The sequence below is a fragment of the Carassius auratus genome, chromosome 21 (genome assembly GCF_003368295.1).
Source record: "Carassius auratus strain Wakin chromosome 21, ASM336829v1, whole genome shotgun sequence".
Taxonomy (NCBI): Eukaryota; Metazoa; Chordata; class Actinopteri; order Cypriniformes; family Cyprinidae; genus Carassius; species Carassius auratus.
Genome location: NC_039263.1, coordinates 7,153,793 through 7,174,343, shown reverse-complemented (window position 1 = coordinate 7,174,343; position 20,551 = coordinate 7,153,793). Strand labels below are relative to the sequence as shown.

General features: G+C 37.7%; 1 protein-coding gene across 1 annotated transcript in view; it reads left to right on the top strand.

The window, feature by feature from the left end:
* Positions 1-11,483, top strand: part of grk6 (G protein-coupled receptor kinase 6) — a 47,373-nt gene extending 35,890 nt beyond the window's left edge. Inside the window, exons 11-16 of the mRNA XM_026195705.1 lie at positions 388-477; positions 562-770; positions 2,751-2,888; positions 3,237-3,374; positions 5,397-5,531; positions 7,002-11,483. Coding sequence (XP_026051490.1) covers positions 388-477; positions 562-770; positions 2,751-2,888; positions 3,237-3,374; positions 5,397-5,531; positions 7,002-7,052 — 761 coding nt within the window. The 3' untranslated portion in view covers positions 7,053-11,483. The remainder of the gene's footprint in view (positions 1-387; positions 478-561; positions 771-2,750; positions 2,889-3,236; positions 3,375-5,396; positions 5,532-7,001) is intronic.
* The last annotated feature ends 9,068 nt before the right edge of the window (positions 11,484-20,551 follow it).

The following is a 20,551-nucleotide window of genomic DNA, read 5'->3' as shown; positions in this document are numbered from 1 at the left end:
TAATTACAGGACATGCTGCAGGGTTCCCACATTCATGGAAACCTAGAAATAGCAGGGAATTTTACTAATATTTATAATATAAATTAATCTAGTTTTTGTACGTTTGATTTCAGCAGAATTACAATAATAAATCATTATCAGGTTGTCAAACCACTGAAGAAATCATGGGAAAATCTGAAATAAAATGATCAAAGTGTGGGAACCCCTACATTAATTTAAATCTTTCAAAAGAAGATCATTCAAATATATTATTTTGGCATGTGAAATTCCAAAATAAGATGATTTTAAACATTAACTTAAGTTATTAGTAAAACTTACCACTTGCAGACATCATTTAAGCTTGTTACTGAAAAAATAATTTAACAAAGCTGTGATGTTTCACCTCAGGTCATATACGTATATCAGACCTGGGCCTGGCTGTGTATGTACCAGAAGGTCAGACAATCAAAGGACGGGTGGGAACTGTAGGGTACATGGGTATGTATTTGCCTTTTACAACATATAAACAATATTAGCAGCTCGAACAATTATTGTAACCTGAATATGTTTATGCCCCATCAGCCCCAGAGGTAGTGAAGAATGAGCGTTACACATTCAGTCCAGACTGGTGGGCTCTCGGCTGTCTTCTCTATGAGATGATCCAGGGCCAATCACCCTTTCAGCAGCGCAAGAAAAAAATCAAGCGTGAAGAAGTGGAGCGGCTAGTGAAAGAGGTGGAGGAAGAATATTCCAGCAAGTTCTCAGAGGATGCCAAATCACTCTGTCAAATGGTTAGTATGCACACAATTATTCAGTTCAATTAAATTTACTTATCTGCATAATAATCAATAGCAATTAAACACATACATCATTATTTTCCCCATTTTTTCGGTCAAGTTCATCTTTTAAATATGCTAAATGTAGGGATGCACCGAAATGAAAATTCTTGGCCGAAACCGAAAACCGAAAAAAGAGAAAACCAAGGCCGAAAACCGAAACCGAAACACCGAAAGAAATTATGCCAATTATTAGTACCATTGCATTTATTGCTATGACCGTGTACTAACTTTACTAAAATTAAGACATTGCAATTGCATAAATTAATATTAAAGTTTCAAAGATAATTACAATTACATAACTTATTTAAAAAAAAAAAATACATAATTACAAATTATGCAAATATTTATTAAGCACATTGCAACAATGCACAGTATAAAATAAAATTCAAACTAAAAATGTATCCCACTCATGTGTATATTTAATAATAATGTACAGGCTTACTGGCCTGCAGAAAGGTTTTAAAATGAACAGTTCTCTCATAAAAACAAAGTGCATTTAGGTGAAGTGTATTTGAAAATTTTCTATGTAGGACTAGAAAGTGCATCACTTCTCCAGTAGGCAAGACTGTTATCACTTCTGGGGATGGGGACTTCAGACAGTTAACCATCTAGCTGTTGAGCAGTTGAGCTTGTCATCTGCCTGACATTTGAGAAATATTTGAGAGAGTGTATTTAAATAGGGCCAGGGCATAAATAAACATTTTTATCAAATTAAAGCAGGAATCTAGCAGAAAATCTAGCATAAAAGATGGCTACAATCTGATATTATGTATGTATATATGTTTGTGTGTGTGTGTGTGTGTGTGTGTGTGTGTGTGTGTATATATATATATATATATATATATATATATATATATATATATATATATATATATATATATATATATATATATATATATATATATACAGTATCCTAAGAACAAAATAGCCAACGTATTATTGTTTGAGGCACTTTCTTGCAGAATTACACTGAACATATCAGACAACGAGGGTGCATGCCCCTCATCTGGTGCAGAGACCAGTCTTTTTTTCTGCGCTCTGATCTGTCTCCTGCGCTTGGCGCTTCTCCGTCTCCACACGGGTTCTCCGCATCCAGCGCGGCCTGGATCATTTCTCGTGCGCGCTGCCTTATTTCCGCATCCAAGTAATGGTCTTTATAACGCGGATCAAGCACATTCGCGATGAAGTGCAGAGGATCCGAAAAGATCTCAGTGAGACGTGTGCTAACAGACTCTATAAGACTGTACTTTTCTTTGTTTTTACTTCGTGGTCCGTCTTAATCTCTTTGTTAGGAGACGTTTTAGTGCTGCGAATAAAGGAATACGAAGAGAGAGAATGTTCTCACTGGTGTTAAGTGAATGTCGCGTGGAGCTCGTGGTCTGCGCTATGCAGGTGCACGTGCAGGTCGCGGTTTCTGTTTGCGTCATCACAACATTTCGGCCGTGTTGTTTCGGTAATAACAGTCTATCGGCCGAAAACCGAAAAGGCCATTTTCGGCCGAAAATTTTCGGTGGCCGAAATTTCGGTGCATCCCTAGCTAAATGTAAACATAAGGAATGTATTTTTTTTTTATTTTGGCAATATTGTATTATTAATAGTGTCAGGTGAACATATCATTTTTGTCCATACAATTAAAGTCAATGGGAACTCAAAATTTTTGGTTACATTCTTTCTTCAAAACAAAAGGTTATCACATGTTTGGAATGGCGAATGCGGGTGATGATGGAATTTAATATTTTTTTGTGTAGAAAGGAAAGATTTAATAAATGTGTTGTTGTAAGAAGCTTAATTTTATATATTTGTTCTGTATTAAAGCCTATGGTGTTAATATTGAATTAAAACAAAGTAATAAAAACATTTTGAACATCTTAACAGTTGTCAAAAAGGTATTAAAGATGATTTGTTTCAGCAAGTGTGCGTTTTTTTCCTTAGCTGCTAGCCAAAGACCCTAATGAGAGGCTTGGCTGTCAGGGGGATGGAGCCACAGAGGTGAAAGACCACCCTATTTTTCGTTCCATCAACTTCAAGCGACTTGCAGCAGGCATGCTCGAAGCACCCTTTATTCCAGATGTAAGTATCTTCTGAGACTCTTAACTAATTGTATAAAGAATATTAACCACAACTACTGTTGTTATTACTATTGCTTGTTCACTGTTTAAATCATTTGTTCAACCAAAAATAATAAGTCATGTTGTTCCAAACCTATTCAAACATATTTCTTCTTGGAACATAGAAATTTTGAATAATGTACCAGGCGCTCTTTTCCTTGGATTTACATTTATTGATAAAACACATTTGTGTTAAGAAAATAAGAAAAGGGTGTGACTTGCAAATGATTTGTTCATGAATCAGACATCGCTTCTTATTTCAGTGAACGCACAAGGTGCCTAGCATGACATGCTTTTATGTCTGTCTCAGCCTCAGGCCATCTACTGTAAGGATGTGTTGGACATCGAACAGTTCTCCACAGTGAAAGGGGTGGAGCTGGAGCCCAAAGACGACTCCTTCTACAGCAAAGTATCCACTGGAAGCGTTCCCATCCCCTTTCAAAATGAGGTCAGATCACTACCCAGAATAACCTCAGTAAATGTTTTACCCTTAACCCTGATTGACGATTTATGACCAGCATGCAATAAAATGGAAATTAACATTGACTTTGATAATGTGTGCAAACAGACTTCAGTCAAGGCAAATATGTGATATTTTTTCTTGACATGCATGCAACGTTGCTATTATGAAGTTAACTGCCTTGTATAATTGGTCTGGGTTTAGGTTAACCCGATGCTTATCTTATTCTTACCTTTACATAAGATGCATTCTTGCTAAATGAAATGAAAAGGAACACCTAGAAATCATCATGAGAAACAACACAATGGCTGAAAGACTACTGTCTAGGGGTCAGATTTAATAACAGCTTGCGCGAGTGCAAATCATCTTTTGGTGTTAAAATAGTACTTTCAGGATTTACTTAAGATGTGCAGTGAAGAATTAGTGCTGAAAAGGAGTGGACAGTTATTTTTGTGCCTGACTTTATTGAATATGCTGTTATAGGAGTTTACCTTTCAGACACAAAATTTATGGTAGGAGAGTATTAAAATGAATTACGCAATGTGATTTACTAACGTTTGCGTTTGTCAGATTACTGGTATTGCCATTAACGGCCCCCAAAAACATGTCTTAAAGGGTTAGTTCACCCAAGAATGAAAATTCATCTTCAACTCGCCCTCGAAGCATGCTAGGTGTATGTGAATTTCCTCTTTCAGAATAATCCACATCTTCCGGTTCCCAACAGTCAGCAGAAGTAAGAGAAAAAAAAAGTGTTAATTACGTTTGAAATCTGGATATTTATCTTACAAAATGCATGGATTTGCTACAGGGGGCCTTTTTTCACCCCCTGGAGCCATGTGAGGGACGTTTTATTTCAGCTATTTATTTCATGTCTTCTGAACTGTTGACAATAAACACCCACTTACTCACACTGAAAGGCTTGGAAGAGCAAGGACAATTTTTAATATAACTCCGATTGGATTATTCTGAAAGAAGAAAGTCACATACATCTATGATACTTTGAGGGTGAGTAGAAGATGGACGAATTTTAATTCTCGGGTGAACTAACCCTTTAAAGCAGGCAGTAATTTGCGCTGCTATTGGTAGATTGCGCTAGTCATTATGGAAATGATCTGGTGCGACTGTTCTTTAATGTGCGTATTGTTAGTAAATCACCTACAGAAATTTCCCCTCCCATCTACCATTTATGGAATTGTGCTCTGTAATGCTACTTTGCCCAGTTTAGTAAATCTGGCCCATAGTTGTTGTGGAGCTGCTTGAAAATGGATAAATTTAAGTATTGGCAGATCTTTTCATCCATATTGTAAAGTAAATCTGAATGCAAAATTGCAAAAGTTAATTAAACTTAATAATTAGAAAAGCCCAGCATACATCACCAGAGAAAAGTCTGTTATTTTATCAGATGTATTATGACAAAACTGAAACAATAAAACAGTAATTTTGTGTCAATGACATTTCATTCATAGTTTCAGGATATTCGAATGTGAGGTAAATGTATAATGTATATGAATAAGGGTGATAGGGACAATTTCATTTTAATTAGAATTTATTTTACTATTATTTAAATAATAATAGTTTATATTTAAGTGTATAATATATTACTTATTTACTAATTACTTTGAATTTACTTTTATTTTTATATTTTTGGTTTTCATTTTAATTTCATTTTTGTAAATATTTTCTCCTTTGAATTTTTTTTTTTTTACAAATCAATCTAAATGGTTGTCATCATTTTTATTTTTGTTTTAGTTTTATTTCAATTAGTAATCCAAGTTTAAGTTTAGTTTTTCATCTGCTTCTTTTCAGTTTTATTTCTGATAACAAATTTGTTTTTTATCACAGCAATGAACAGAATTCATAAAAAAGCTAATTCAAGAGGGTTTTCAAAGTAGTCACTAGGAACTTTGTCATTTATACAAGGACCTGGTCACAACTTGCCCCTGTGACAACATTTCTCCTTCTATTAGTTTGCCTTTAATTCATATTGTGTTAATTCTTTGATCCATTCAGATGATAGAGACGGAGTGCTTTAAAGAACTTAACATCTTGAATTTGGATGGCACTGTGCCCCCTGACCTGGACTGGAGAGGTCAACCCTCACCCCCACCCAAACAGGGCTTACTGCAAAGACTCTTTGGCCGGCAGGTGAGATTTCCTCACATCCTTCTATTATTTATATGCAGTGTTTTTGCTCCAAGGCATTATTGTTTGTTCCATTAGTAAATGAGGTTGTCAGCATCTGGTTGAACAGCTCAGCCAAAGTGTATCTGAACCTTTTTGTATCCTGTTTGATACTGAAATCATATATGGCTTTGCAGGCGATTCTTCTAATCAAATAAAATAACAGTGTGCAGGTTTTCTTCCCCCTATTCTTGCTGTATATTTAGGCCCAATCCCAAATCGATTTAATACCCCTACCCTTATGACAACACCTTCCCCTTGTCCCTTGAAACAGAGTGTAAAGTGGTAGGGGAGAGAATATTCCCCTAAGAAATGGGACACCACTACTATACAGTTACACGTCATCATATGTCGTCTAGCTTCTACAAGACACACCTCTGCTGGTGTGCAGTAGATCCTTTAATTACTGTTCTATATTAATTCGCTACTTTTACTGACACACACACACACATATCAGAATTTGCACAGCTCACACATTAGGGAGCAAAGAAACTTGTCAACGCTGCCCAGTGACCTTTTACTAATACCATAGTTTAAATACTGAATCGCTGCATTATTTTTTCCAGCAATGAGTGGATAAAATTGTTATATTTGAAGTAAACTCACTCATTGTATGTGGCAGAATCGCGCAATCAATAATAATTTAATGTTGGCAAACTTTAGCAAATTTTCGCAAACATTTCTTCGAACAGAATGACCGTAAAAATGAAACGCAATTGAATGTAACATAAAACAAATGATTACTTTTTATTAATTCCAAAAATTACTACATTTATTTGTCTTTTTGTTCGCTCAAAGATCATTCTCATACCCAATCTTTTGAATTGTGGTCCCGAAAAATCTTTGAAGTGGTATCTTGCTCTTCCCCCTACCCCTACACCTCCACGTCCAACCCAAAAAAATTTGAGACCTTCACATGAATAACCGAAACAAAGGGGTAGGGGTAAGTGGGAGAAATGGGATTGGGTCTTAGTCAGATACATTAGTAATCAGAGTATATTACACAAATCATTTAATGTATAACTTTTTAGAGGCATTTGCCTTGCTTCTCAGTTTTATTTGGACCTCTAGGCACTCTTGAATCAGAATGTAAACGTAAACACAAATTTGTATTACACAAAAGTAAAAAAGTATGCCTGTCATATGCCTGTTGAAATGGTAGAAACATCATTCAATTGTTTGACAAATGCTATTTTGTTCCTGTGTTGAAATATTTCCTATCAAAACAGGAAGTTTGGGCTGGGCATTGAAGGCTTTGTGCTTTAAAAAAAAAAAAAAAAGTGTACATGTGTTTAATGTTTGAGTCAACTTTTATTAGCACAACTAGCATGACTTCAAAGCTAAGACAACCTACATTCTTTGATTCTTGATTATTTTAATACTATGTGAAAATGTCTGTGTTTGACTGTACATGTTTCTATGCTGCCCCCACAGGACTGCTGTGGAAATTGCAGCGACAGTGAGGAGGAGCCCACACGGCTGTGAAGGCGTGGCCTGGTTGTGGCTCCTCCCCTACACCACTGAGGATCTCATTTGTTTACAGTTTTTGCACATTTGTATTTTTAAGATAGCTCTATATAAACATTGGAATGTATATTTTCACTATATAACCATGCAGTGTATCGTATTTAAAGTCATCGAAATTAAAAGGACAGAAAATTATTATTGTCCTTGACGTATGGAAAGGACACATCGTTCAACACTGCTCAAGTCTCAAACCCGGTTGACCCAACCGATCCTGTACATTTCTTCAGTATGTCTTGCAGCCTCTTTGTGCTTTTTTTCTTTTTTAGTTCTTGTACAATTTCACACACACATGTACAGTATGCACTCTGAATATTTTTTGTTTTAGATGCGGGGACAAAGGAAATTTGCTTAAGCAGATATTTTTATATTTATATTTTGAATTTTATTTTCTTATGGTAATCTCGACAATCAAATGACACCATTTGTATAAAAACAGTGATAAATGTGCATTAATAGAATAAAAAAAAAAAGCAAAAACAGGAAGTGACTATAAAACAGAGGGAAATTTTAACATCATAAATTCTCTACCAGAAGTCTCAAATGTGTAAAGTTACTTAGCTAGAGATACCTAGAAAACCAAATAGACGTGACTAAAGTGCATATATGTACAATAACAACTGCTGACAGTTGTACCATGTTGTAAATATGCGACACTCATCTGTAAAGTCTTCAGCGCCGTCTTCCTGCTAATTCTTCTCTGGATAATTAGGTAAAACATCCTGATTATAGTACTGTGTGACCCAGATGTTACAAAATGTGTCAAATCATGAGGCATTATTTTCCATTTACGATATATTTCACAACATGACTGGTAACAACATGACAGTAATTTGTCATTCCAGCTATGAAGACCGAAAGACTTTAATTAAGGTCTGTTTCACACTGCACACGTAAGCAGAGCGTAAGCAGCACATATTTTTTTGTCGCTCATGTTAACAGATTTGAACATTCATACTGGATGCTGAGGCGATGCGGTAATGCATAGCAGAGCAGAAGCAGCAGTGCCACAAATATTTGCTTCATTGCTCACACAGTATTTTTGGGCAAAATATGCATGTTAACATGAAAAATGAACAAATTTACCATAAAATGATAAAAGTGATGTCTATGTCATCAAATGACTGTGAAAAAAACATTTAAATCCCTTTTTTTTTTTTCTTTGTTTGCCCAAACCTCAGAGCGTGTTGAAATGATTACAGTTTTTCTCAATCGATTAAGCACCTTTTCTCAACTCAGGTCACTGTTCTCAAAACAGTTAATACAGTGACCTAAACACTGTATAAATGTCCTAAACAAAACAGTTGTAACAGTACAAAACTTCATATTCACGGGAAGGAGGAGGCGGGAACCGGCGGACAATCAAATTACATTTTAATAATCAAAATAAACACAAAACAGCTCGGCAGCTCCTCACGGACAACTGCTGCACACAAACCAAATCAAAACACAAAAAAAAGTCCAGGCCTGTTCCTCTCTCGTCCTTCGCTGTCGTCGCTCCTGTTTTATATCATTTCATCTCCTCGGTGGGACTCGAGACCTCGCTCCGTTCTCACGGCTCTCGGCCCTGCCCCACTCGCCACATATATATTTATTTAGATTTACACAATATATATATTTAAACAACTCTTTGCAATAAACATGCATTTTCATTAGCATATTTGTGCATTTACAGCTGAATGTGTTTTATAATCAATATAGAACACACCTATAGATTTAAAGTTAATATTTATTTTTAATAAATGAATTACTAGAAAAAATAGCATTGCTTCATTTTGCAGTAAAGTTGAAATATTTGGTTAAGATAATTTTGATGGCTGTGCTAATTGTTTTGAGAACAAGTACATTGCGTTGGAGAAAAGTGTCAAATCGATTGAGAAACCCTAAATCTTTAAGGGTTGGTTCACTGAAAGTGAAAATTCTGTCATTAATTATTCACCCTCATGTCGTTCCGCCATTTTCCGCTATTCATATGCACAGCTTTCGAACTGCTATCGCTCTGCTTATGCATCCAGTGTGAAACAGCACGTCATCATAGCTTAACAGTTCAACATGCTAATAGACCATAGAAATCTTACTTAACGTTTTTAGAGTAGATATGCGCAATTTTAATGGGCTCTGTATCATTTAATTGCTGCTTTTTTATATGTAGGTCAAACAGAAATTAATTTGCCAAAAAGAAATGTTTTGTGTTATGTATCCCCTGCAATCACAATAAGCTCTTTACATTTTCAGTTGCTTGGAAACATGATGTCTTGGGAACTTTGTTGTAAATTTGATCTTGATTGATGCACTTAAGACCAAACCAGTTCCATTGTTGTCCTCCATCTTCATAGAAGCTGCCTTTAAAGTATTAAGGTACTCATCATTAGGGATTTTAATTCAAATGTCATATTTTTGAGTTAGCTTAGCATTTTGTGCGCACACTTTCTGTTGTCTTTGCTGTTGTTTTACCTCAAATATTACTGTGCCCTGTGGATGTTCATTTTTTTTTTTTTTTTTTTGAAACTTGTGAATTCTTATGTTGGACATCGTAGTAACTCGCAAAAGCTTTTGGACTTTGTATTGAAGCCTAGCTGATTGTGTAACATCGGTGGCCTGCCAACTCAAGGGTCTGTAAAACAGGAAGTCCATGGAAACACCATCAGCTAATGGCATGGTGGCTCCTTGACTGTCAACACATTTCTCATCCATCTGGAGTTTACGTTAATTCTCTTGGACAAACTCAAATACATTCCAGATTCTAGCGCACTGTACAGTTTTTGGTTTGTTTGTTTATTTAGCAATAATGGGTTTTATAAGTATATCTACTATATAAATGTGTATAAAAGGATAACATTTTGAATCTAGAGTGAGACGGAACTTAGTTTGACTCAATGCTTTCCTGAGCCAGGCTTTTAACACTGTGAAGTGATCATTTCTTTCATATCTTTTGTTGCTTTTGTGCAATGCACTGATTTTTTTCTGTTTATAACTGTGTATGTACAGTATGTGTGCCTAAATGCTGTATGACTGAGTGTATGTGTGCTTTTACCTGCACTGCATGTGCCCGGGGTTTTTATTTTTTTATTTTTTGCCATTTTTATTTTTGCCCTAAATCAGACTAATGTTACGTTCTAGGGGAGCTTTCAGTGTTTGTTTCTATTCTAAGAGGAAAGATGGAGAACTTCAGGCTCATTGATAATAATGTTATCTATTATTATTACTGCCGGTTATTTTAATATCATAGATTTCATGTTTACCTCAAGGCAGTGGTGGAGCTAAACTCAAAAATTTCTTACAAAAAAGACTTGTACTGAGACATAGACATGCCAGTGCTTTAGAGATCCGTTTTGAAACGAAAATGGCAAACTTCCAGCCACATTTGTCAGTGTTATTAATTCATTTCAGTTGTCAACAATAAAAACAGACCGTGTGATATGAACTCTTGCATATTAGTACTTCTGCTGTTGTTGTTTTTTTGTATAAACATCTTAGAAGCCTCAAAGTGTATGGTGCCAGTTTAAGCATCATATTCCATTTGCAAACAACATGCCACTGAGGGCTATAGAATCAAATATGTTTTTTTTTTTTTTACCGTGTACAATGTGCTAATTTGAGTAAAGAGTGATGTATAACTGGAGGATCTGGCCACTCTAATTTTTATTTGTCAATGTGCCATTGTTATTTTCACTTACTATTGAGTTGTTTTGCTGATAGTGACTTAATTGTAAATTTGTCAAAAACAGATTTTAACATATCTGTATTATTTTGAAGCAGCAGTTTTTCTTTTCCATAATGTGTAGAAAGTGCATAGCCCTTTCATTTCAGGCCAGAAGAATGTGTTTTGTTGCAATGAGAACTTGTCTTGTATCGGTTTATCCATGTTTTTCAAGCCTTATTTGTATGTGATACAAAAAAAAGAAAAAAAGAAAATGGTTTCTGGATTGCACATTGAATACTAATTTTTTGCTGAATTCAATAGTTAATTCTCACTCAGGTTACTGCCATCATTATGTATGTTTTTATTTGCTTCGTATTCGTACACGGCCTTACTGATAAAGTTGTGTCAAGTTTCTGATTTATTTTTGTCCATTTTAAAGTTGCATAAAAGACATACCACTTGGAATGTTACTTAAATATTTTGGTGTAAATTTGTATTGATGATGATGATGATGATGATGATGATGACAGTGAAGGAGTCTGTGGAATAAACTTCTTTTTTTTTTTTTTTCTTGTCAAAGCACTGAAGCTCATTTCCCTCTGTTAAGTTTCTGCTGTATGTCTCTGGCCTGTGAAGCCTGTACATTGCGCATGGCCTCTCATGCAGGTCTTCTGTGTAACAAACCGAATTTTGTTTGTTTTCCTTTTTTCTGCAGTAGTATTCAACTTCAATAAATTTTTATTTGGTCAGTTTTGGTGTAATTCTTCTATTTACTTCATATTTGAATTCATTCAGAATCTATGTCTTCAGTTTGCAACACCATAGCAATGCCCAAGCTGCTGTAATATTAACACCACCTTATTTGTCTGACATTAGCTAATTTAATCTGACAAACATGTCCATGTCTGTTTTCAATAGTGTAGCAACTCCTGAAGGACCACTCACAACAGAAGTGACTTTTAAACCAAGCAGCTATGCATGTGGAAATGAAACCTGATGAAATATCTGTGCCCTCAAGTCTGTTGGGATTCCAGGATTCCGAATGTGGCAATTTGCCGACTAAAGGTAAATGTGAATGCAACTTAAAGTGGGTTAAGAGATATGCAACTCTGTTTTTTAACAAATGCAAAGACGGTTTATTAATCCTTACTTCTGAAAAGAAGAAATGGCAGACGCTGGACAAGCATGAAACATTTATCGCATGAGTTAAACATTCAGCTGTTCTTAACCCAAAGTCCCTTTCCATGAAAGTCTGTTCACTTGGCGACCATATTTGCAATGTCTCCGGGTAGCTATTTCATTCTTCTTAAATGGAGAAATCCAGAAATTTCAGAAACTGGTCGCCAAACTCACATTTAAATGATACATTTAATTTAAAAGAATGAGACATGAACTGCCCCTTAAATTATGTTTTTTAATGCTCAAATAGTGTTAAAAAGTATATATTTCAGGCTGGGCCAGCCAATACGCATGTGTAGTTCTAACCTCCTTTCTAAACCGGAGATTCTGTGGCAACTGCAGTGATGCAACGATTTTACCATGAGTGGATCTTTTATTTAGAAGACAAAACTTATTGTGTTGTATTGCACATTACACTTTCTCTCTTTGATAGTAATATGTTTGCACCCTCTTTGCATATCAAAAGTTCATATCTCAAAGGTTCTGGTCTGACCTTTAAGTTCCAGTTCTGAACAGCATTCTAAGAGCACTGAGATTTTCACTTTTTGTGTCACTGCTCTGCCGGTGTTTGTGTGTCTGAGACAGACTGTCAGTCTGGGTATTTTTCAGTGACAATTTCTTCAGGTTACATCAATACACCAGAAGGGCTTGATGAGTGAGTCATTTCAATGAATTGTTCAGTTCTTACACAATTCTGTTTGGAACTGTTTTCTATGGCATAGCAAAAACAGACAAAAATAACTTGCAATATTGTGTGTAACTAAACATTAAAACCTAGTATTTTTTTTGTTTTGTTTTTTCATGAAGTCAGTATGACCCTCGCAATTGTGTTGTTGTTGGTCTGAACAACCCAATCTTATGCAAGTGCGTATCAATAGCACGATTTTATGTTTCGATTTGGTATACTGTTTATAACCAGAAATTGACTTTGGCTTGCATATGATACATACTGTGTAAGATCAGGGTTGTGGGGTAGATGTGTATCATGTGTACTCGAAAACTGAGTATCATGTGCATGCCAACAAACTGCGTATCATATGCCACAAAACCTGTGTATTATATGCACACCAAACATATGTATCATATGCAAGGCAATTTTTGTGTATCAATGCCATGATTTTCTTTTTTTATTTGCCGTACTATTTATATGCATTTTCATAAGACCGAGCTCCTCTGGAATAGCACGATAACAAACAACAGTTTTAGTCAAGGCAAAATGGTAAGTGGGCTGCATTTATATATAGCGCTTTCAACAGACCCATGGCCATCCAAAGCGTTTTACAGGTTACCTCATATTCACCCATTCACAGTGACGTGTCAGTCATGCAAGGCGCCATCCAGCTAGTCGGGAGCAGCTGGGGTAAGGTGTCTTGCTCAAGGACACCTCAACACTTGGTCAGGTGGAACCAGGGATTGAACCACCGGTTTGTAGACAACCTACATGAACCACTAACCACTGCCCTCCCAAGGCAACATCAAAGCTTGTGTTTAAGAGCTGATCCGAATTTAAATCTTTATGTGTTAGTGATGTAAGCTTATGTAATATTTTGTTATATTCTCACCCTTGTGTCGTTCCAAACCTGTATGACTTTTGTAGAACATAATAGAAAGAATATTGATAATATGTCACAGGTTTTTTGGGTCATAAGTCCAATGGTCACCAAAATAGTTTACCAGTATTCTTCAAAATAACTCCTTTTTTGTTCCTCAAAACAAATAAACCCATGTAGTTTTAGAACTGTGAAGGTGACTAAATGATGACAGATTTTTCTAAATATCCTAGAAATTTAGAGTGATAGACAGACCAACCAAAATCTGAATCTTTAGTGGGCCACTACTGCACACTAATCAAGTGCCTGATAGTAATGGTGTCTCTAAATGTTTGATACCCTTCTTTTTTTACGTCAGATGGGCAGATAAACAGCAGATGGGCTTCATTTGATCACTCAATACCTTGATATCCAATCCTAATGAAAGGTAATGTCACTTTTATTATGCATCACGCTAGTCTCAGTTCAGCCTCATTACACACAGCTCAAATCGTGAGTGCCATTTTCTGCTATACCATCTCCTGTTTGGTTGAGACTGCTCATGTCTGCAAATCATCCATGCACGTCCACGTTCCCTTGCACCTTGCTCTCCTCTCAAGTCTTTCTCTCTGTTGCTGGGCAACAATCTTTAAGAGGGATTTACAAGAAATAAATAATGCTGCAAATACACTCTTCTGGATTTTTTTAACATTTGGGGAAGAGTGAAACTGAGCCCATCACACACCGTCTGTGAGGTGTAGACATGGCATCTGGCTCAAGGGCCTTGAGCGAGAACGAGGAGGGAGGGGGGATTGTTGATGATGAAAGGTTTGAAAAGCATTTCTGTTGTACCTAACCAAGGTTGTTCTAGTGAACATGAAGTACTGAGGGACAGCTATTAGAAAAGCATCTGAGTTGTGAACTACATGTTTAAGGGTCTAATAACATTAGGAATTAATGCCATTTGGAATTTTCCATTCCATTATGCCATTTGGACTCCAAAAAGTAGCTATTTATAATGCCTGTTCAACAAGTAAATTATAGTAGAATATCCAGTTAGTTTTTGTAGCAATGGTAGCTGAGGTTAACATGCCAATTTGCTTTCTTAGGACAAATTCCTTGTGTTCCTCATTTGTAAGTTGCTTTGGATAAAAGTGTGTGCTGCATTAATTATGTGAACAAACATGCTAATTTAGCAAGCTGATTGGCTAACATTATGCTAGCCAATAAGTAATAGGTTAATTCACACTGTATGCTGAATTTAAAATGTGAAAAAAAAGTGATTAATTGGGCCGTGTTTCTGTTACATAATATGATATGTTACGCATACTGTAATTTGAGGAACATTAGCCTAATTGTCTTATTTACACAGAAGTGATGGTAGATTAACTTTTTGGTGTGAACTTTTTTAAGGTGATGTAACTGCATGCTACTATAATGTCAAGTGAAAAAAAAAGAGCTAAATCCAAGTGCGAAGTTAGTTTTATTAACAAAACAAACATATCGGGCAAACCAGGAAACAGGATGAGAACACCAAACCACCATAAATGACAAGACCAGACAAAGAACAAGATATGAGAACAAGTACTGCATTATTAGACCGCCTTAGTCATGCCCATTTAAGCAGATAGAATCCGAGCCTGCAAGGCTGGAACATCCAAGGTATAGAACCTGATGAAAGTGGATGGCGAGGCCCAGCTGGCCACTGTACAAATATCTGCTGTGGACACACTGCTAGACCTCGCCCAGGACAAGGCCACGCCCCAAGTGTGATAGGGGACCCTTTGGTGTGGCCACTAAAACATACAAAATGTTGCTCCGACCGCCTGCATGGGGTAAAACACTCAATGTAAATTTTCAGTGCCCTAACTGGGCAGAGAAAGTTAAACTTCTGGTCCCCTTCAGAAGGAGGAAGCACAGAGAGAGCAATAACCTGGGCTCTAAATATACCCATGTCTTGGTTGTAGGATGACTTTGGAGTCGTTAGGCCCAAACTCAAGACAGGCAGGACCGAGACAGTCTGCAAGTCACCTACTTAACTGATGCTAAAGCCAGTATCAAAGCAGTTTTTAATGACAGGGTTTTTAAGTCTGCAGACTGTAATGGTTCAAGGGGGGAGCCTGTGCAGGAACCATGGGGGACTGTATTGAGCCTCCTGGATCCTCTCAGGAAATGGACAGCTAAGTTGTTCCGGCCCACAGACTATCTGGCTATAGGAGCATCATAAGCTTCTATAGCTGCCACATAGACCTTGAGCATGGAAGAGGAGTGGCCCTTGTCAAACCGGTCTTGTAGGTAGGAAAAGATCACAGATATCACAGTCTCATAGATGGGACTCTAGCCTGTGAGATAGTATTCAGGATGCTCTCAGGGAGATCTACTGACTCCCATCGAGACCCCAGAGGTGCAGAGCCCACAGCTCGGGCTGGGGGTGCCAAATCATCCTGTTCGCTTGACAGAGAAGGTACTGCCTCAGGGGAATGGGCCACGAGGCTGTTGTCAGTAGCTGAGACAGCTCTGAAACCCAAAAATGGTTCCTTCAGAGCGGGGGCCACCACAAGGACTCAGTGTCTGTGTTCCCTGATTTGTCTGATTAACTGAGGGATCAGAATGATCAGGGACAAAAGCATGCAGGAGGAGGTTGGGGCAATCGGTAGCCAATCAATCCTCGCTCTTCGAAAAATAAGTTGGGCAATGAAATTTGTCTTCTGAGCCAAAGAGTTTGACCTGAAATTTGAAATGTTGATGATTGTCTGAAACAATTGTGGGTGGAGCATCCACTCCTCTGAGGGGATTTTACTCCGAGATAGCATGTCTGCTCTTCGGTTAAAAATGCAGGGTACGTATGCTGCCCTCAATGCTGGTTGAGATGTGCCCACTCCAAAGGGCATTTTACCATCTCAAAAAGGTGTATCGAGCTGTGCCCACCCTTGCGATTTATGTAGGACACCATTGTCATGCTGTCTGAGTGGACTAGCACGTGGTGTCCCTTCAGGTCTTGTAAGAAGGTCTGAAGGGCTCGACATACCGCCATCATCTTGAAGCAGTTGATGTGTACTCGGGCTGCCTTCGCACAGAGCTCCCCTACCCTTGTTGGATGTATCAGTTGAGACAAACTTCTTTCTGTGAATCAAACCCATAGTCTCACCCTGCTTGAACCACTGTGGGTTTTTTCCAAGGGGTTACACAGGCCTGGCTCACCCTGACACAAATATGTCCGTGATGCTACACATGGGGCGGAATTTGAGGTTTCAGCCAGTACTAAAGGAGTCTCATGCGGTGCAGGCCCAGCTGTAGTACCGGTGATGCAGAGGCCATGAGGCCCAGCATCTTTTGAAACATCTTGAGAGGGTGAGAGGGTCTGATTTTGAAAGATACCGTGAGCTGCTGTATGGCCAGTGCATATTCTGGCATGACTACCGCCTTCATATGGACTGAGTCGAAAACTGCTCCCATAACAAAGTTCATTGGATGGGAGACAGAGAGCTCTAGGTAAAATTGACCTGAGGAGGATGGACCTGTGGTATATTAACTCAGCCTCTTACTGGGCTAAAATGAGCCAGTCATTGAGGTAATTTAGAATGTTGACTCCCATCTGCCTCAGAGGGTAGATGGCCGCGTCCAAGCACTTCGTAAAAGTGTGGGGAGCCAGGGAAAGTATGAAGGGCAAGACAGTATACTGATATGCCACTCCCTTGAAGGCAAATCTCAGGAATCGTCTGTCATGAGGGGCTACCTGGATGTGAAAGTAAGCATCTTTTAGATTCAAAGAAAAGAACCAGTCCCCTGGGAATATTTGCAAGAGGATCTGGGGCACCATCCTTTTTGGGGACGAGGAAGTAATGGCTGTAGAAGACTGACTCACTCTGAACTGGCAGAACCATCTCTACAGCTCCTTTTGCCAGTAAATTCACCACCTTGGAGCTCAGCACGTGACCGTCTGTGCTCTGTACTAAGGTGGGGACCATGATGCTGAATCATGGGGGTCTTCGAGCGAACTGAGAAGGCTGGTTTTATGATCCCCAAAGATCCAATCTGACACTCCGGCGATGGCCTTCCAGGCTTCGGCCTGTGAGACAAGGGGTTGAATTGGTTTGAGTGGTAGGCTGCCCTGTGGGGGCCTGACAATTGTGATAAGTGTGACAGGAAATCTGGTCCCCTTTGAGAATGTTTGTCTTTATTTTTCTCACTATAACAGCAGCTGGTTGTTTGGGCACTATTTGAACGGGCCCAGGAATCACAACCGCATTTACAACAAACACACTGCCATCAGCACCCGGAATTGAGCCAGGTGCTTGGAGCAATAAGGGAGGCTATAGTGCTTTGCTGGACTAAATGCTCTTGCAGCTAGAGCAGTCAGACCCTGTGGGCACATCCCAGAGACGTCCAACCCAAAAGCTGTCAGTAATAATAAATATAAATAATAAGATTTCTTTAAATCTGCCTAAAAATATCAAACCACTCATTAAAAGAGGGGCACTAAAAATCCTAATGTGTACACACCAGCAGGTCTAATATGCTGCGCACATCCTCTCGTAATGACAGCTGTCTGTCTAGTGAACGCAGCCTCAGCATGGGCGTGGCCCAAGCTGCCAGTGATATTATAAATCATAGATGACAGCATTCTGTTCTGATCCACTTTGAAGGATTGTGCCACTCAACAAAAACTGGGAGAAGAGAAACATGAGAACAGGGATCTGCGAGCGAATCAGGGAACTCTGGTTTGGTCAACGGCGGGCGGGCTCTGGTGGGCTTCGTCGCCATTGATTAATTTTTTATTTACTGCACAAAACAATGGCTGTGCAGTTACAGTTTCAAAACAAAAGGAGTTTTCCCCATAGTGTCTAGCGACCCAGTACTAGTGAAGTATCTGAAGGGTTAGGGTTAGTATCTGAAGGGAACACAAGAGCTTATATACCCCTTGTGGGATTTTGTTTGTGTCAGCTTTACCATATAATCCAAACCACTTATAAATTGATATTCACTTAATATGATAATGATGTTTATGGAACAGATCCTTTTCAGGAGTGAGTTTGTGATGAGTTTGTCCTTAAATGTTGTAAAGCAAATAAAACTCAGACAAAACAAAAAGCACAAAAACTTTGTTGTGGCTTCATTAAGCATGTTGATACAGAGTCCACTCTTTGTTCAAAGATCAATATGACCTTATATGATAATCAGCTTCATAAAAGAGAGAAATTCAATAAATCAATAAATCAGCTGTGAGATGTGAGATCTTTCTCTTAAAAACAGACTTTCTTCCATCCTGGGCTATGTTCTTCATGACATCTAGATAAATGTACTTTGAATAGACAAAACAAATTAAACACCGCCTTTAATTAGAAACTGGGCAGTTCGTAGTCACTAGGGAATTGTAAATTGTACTTGAAGAGTATTCGGGTATCCATCTGTAAGATGAAGCTTAAAAAAAGTGGGTCATCTAGAACAACAAAGACCCTAAACACAAGTCTGCAACTCAATGGCTAAAACAGAAGAAATCCTATGTTTTGTAACACAAAGGCAAATGGTTTAGTCTTTGTTCTTTTTTTTCTTTTTGGAATATTTTTCCAACAACCACATGTGTCCAAAACAGAATAATACAATGTGTCTTCTTTTAAAAAGATCCTTGTATTTCCAGTGTAAGTATGTAAACTTAAAAATGTACTTGTAGAGTACATGAGATTATCTATTATACAGATATTTCTGATATTTCTGAAACACACGCAATGCAGTGAAACATTCAAAATATAGTAACACCCCTGTAAAATAAATAAATAAACAGTATATATTACTTTCTACCCTAGTTTTATGTTTTTTTTGTGTGTGTGTGTAGGTGTGTATTATATGCATTAAATATCAAAATTGACATTAAAGACATTAATGTTACAACAGACTTATATTTCAAATAAATTAAGTCCTTTTGAACTTTCTGTTTGTTTAAAAAGCCTGAAAAAAAGTGTCACAGTATGTATATAAGCCACACTGTCTACATCAGTGTGAAGTCATGCTCCTGTAAAATGTGTGGCAGGCTTACTTTTCACAGTGATCTCAAGACTATGCTCATTCAAAATTTCTATGAATATTGCCAAAGCAGAGAGAGAAAAACGCATGCAGGCCTTTGTGACGATGACATTTTTGGTATTAATCACCGGACAATGACTCTCGTTGTCTCAAGTGTACTGTATGAGTCAATGTGTCACTGATTGTATCTGTATTGTGAGGAAGGGTGAATTGTGTCATACTCTAAGTCTGCTGGCATGGGATCCGTCACACAGAGCGTCTGTGGGTCAATTCCTGTCATTGAGGGCACACCACACGAGGCAGAAAGAAGTTAGCCAATCAGAAAGAGTGAACTTTTGCATCCTTAGAGATCATGGTGTCATTTTTTTCTAAATCACTTACCCCATTCAGATTGAACGACTTTGCCTTTCTCCTGTGGGATAATACTGGAAAATGAGTCAAACTTTAAGCCCTGGTGAGTAAATAGTATGTGGAAAATGAAACCTCTACCACTACAAATTAGTCCTTTATGTGTTAATATATTCATCTCTCTGCCCTCATTAATCACCCTCATGTCATTCCAAGCCCATAATACTTCCATTCAGTTTTATAACACAAATGAAAATGTTTTTTTTTATATTTGCTCATCATTTTTTTTAACTGCTTTTCATGCTTTAAAATCTAAATAAATACATTGTTAAAGTAATCAAAAATAGTTTTAGCCAAGTCGTTTATAGAGGCACTGATTAACAGATTTGCCAGACCTGTCAACCCTAGTGTTTAGGAAACCTGTTTGGAAACAGTCCTTATTTTCACAGGTCCATTTGGTCCAGTTTTGTCTACCCATCAAGTTGAAACAACCTAGGATCCAGGGGGTTAGCAGTATATAATGTATGGTGTATTATGCATGAAAATATACATTTTACCATTTGCTTAGGACAGTGGTTTTCAAACTTGTTCCTGGGGACCCACAGCTCAGCACATTTTGCACGTCTCCCTGATTTAAACACCTGATTTGGATCATCAGCTCATTAGCAAAGAGCTCCATGAACTCAAATGAGTGTGTCAGATAAGGGAGACATGAAAAATGTGCAGAGCAGTGGGTCCCG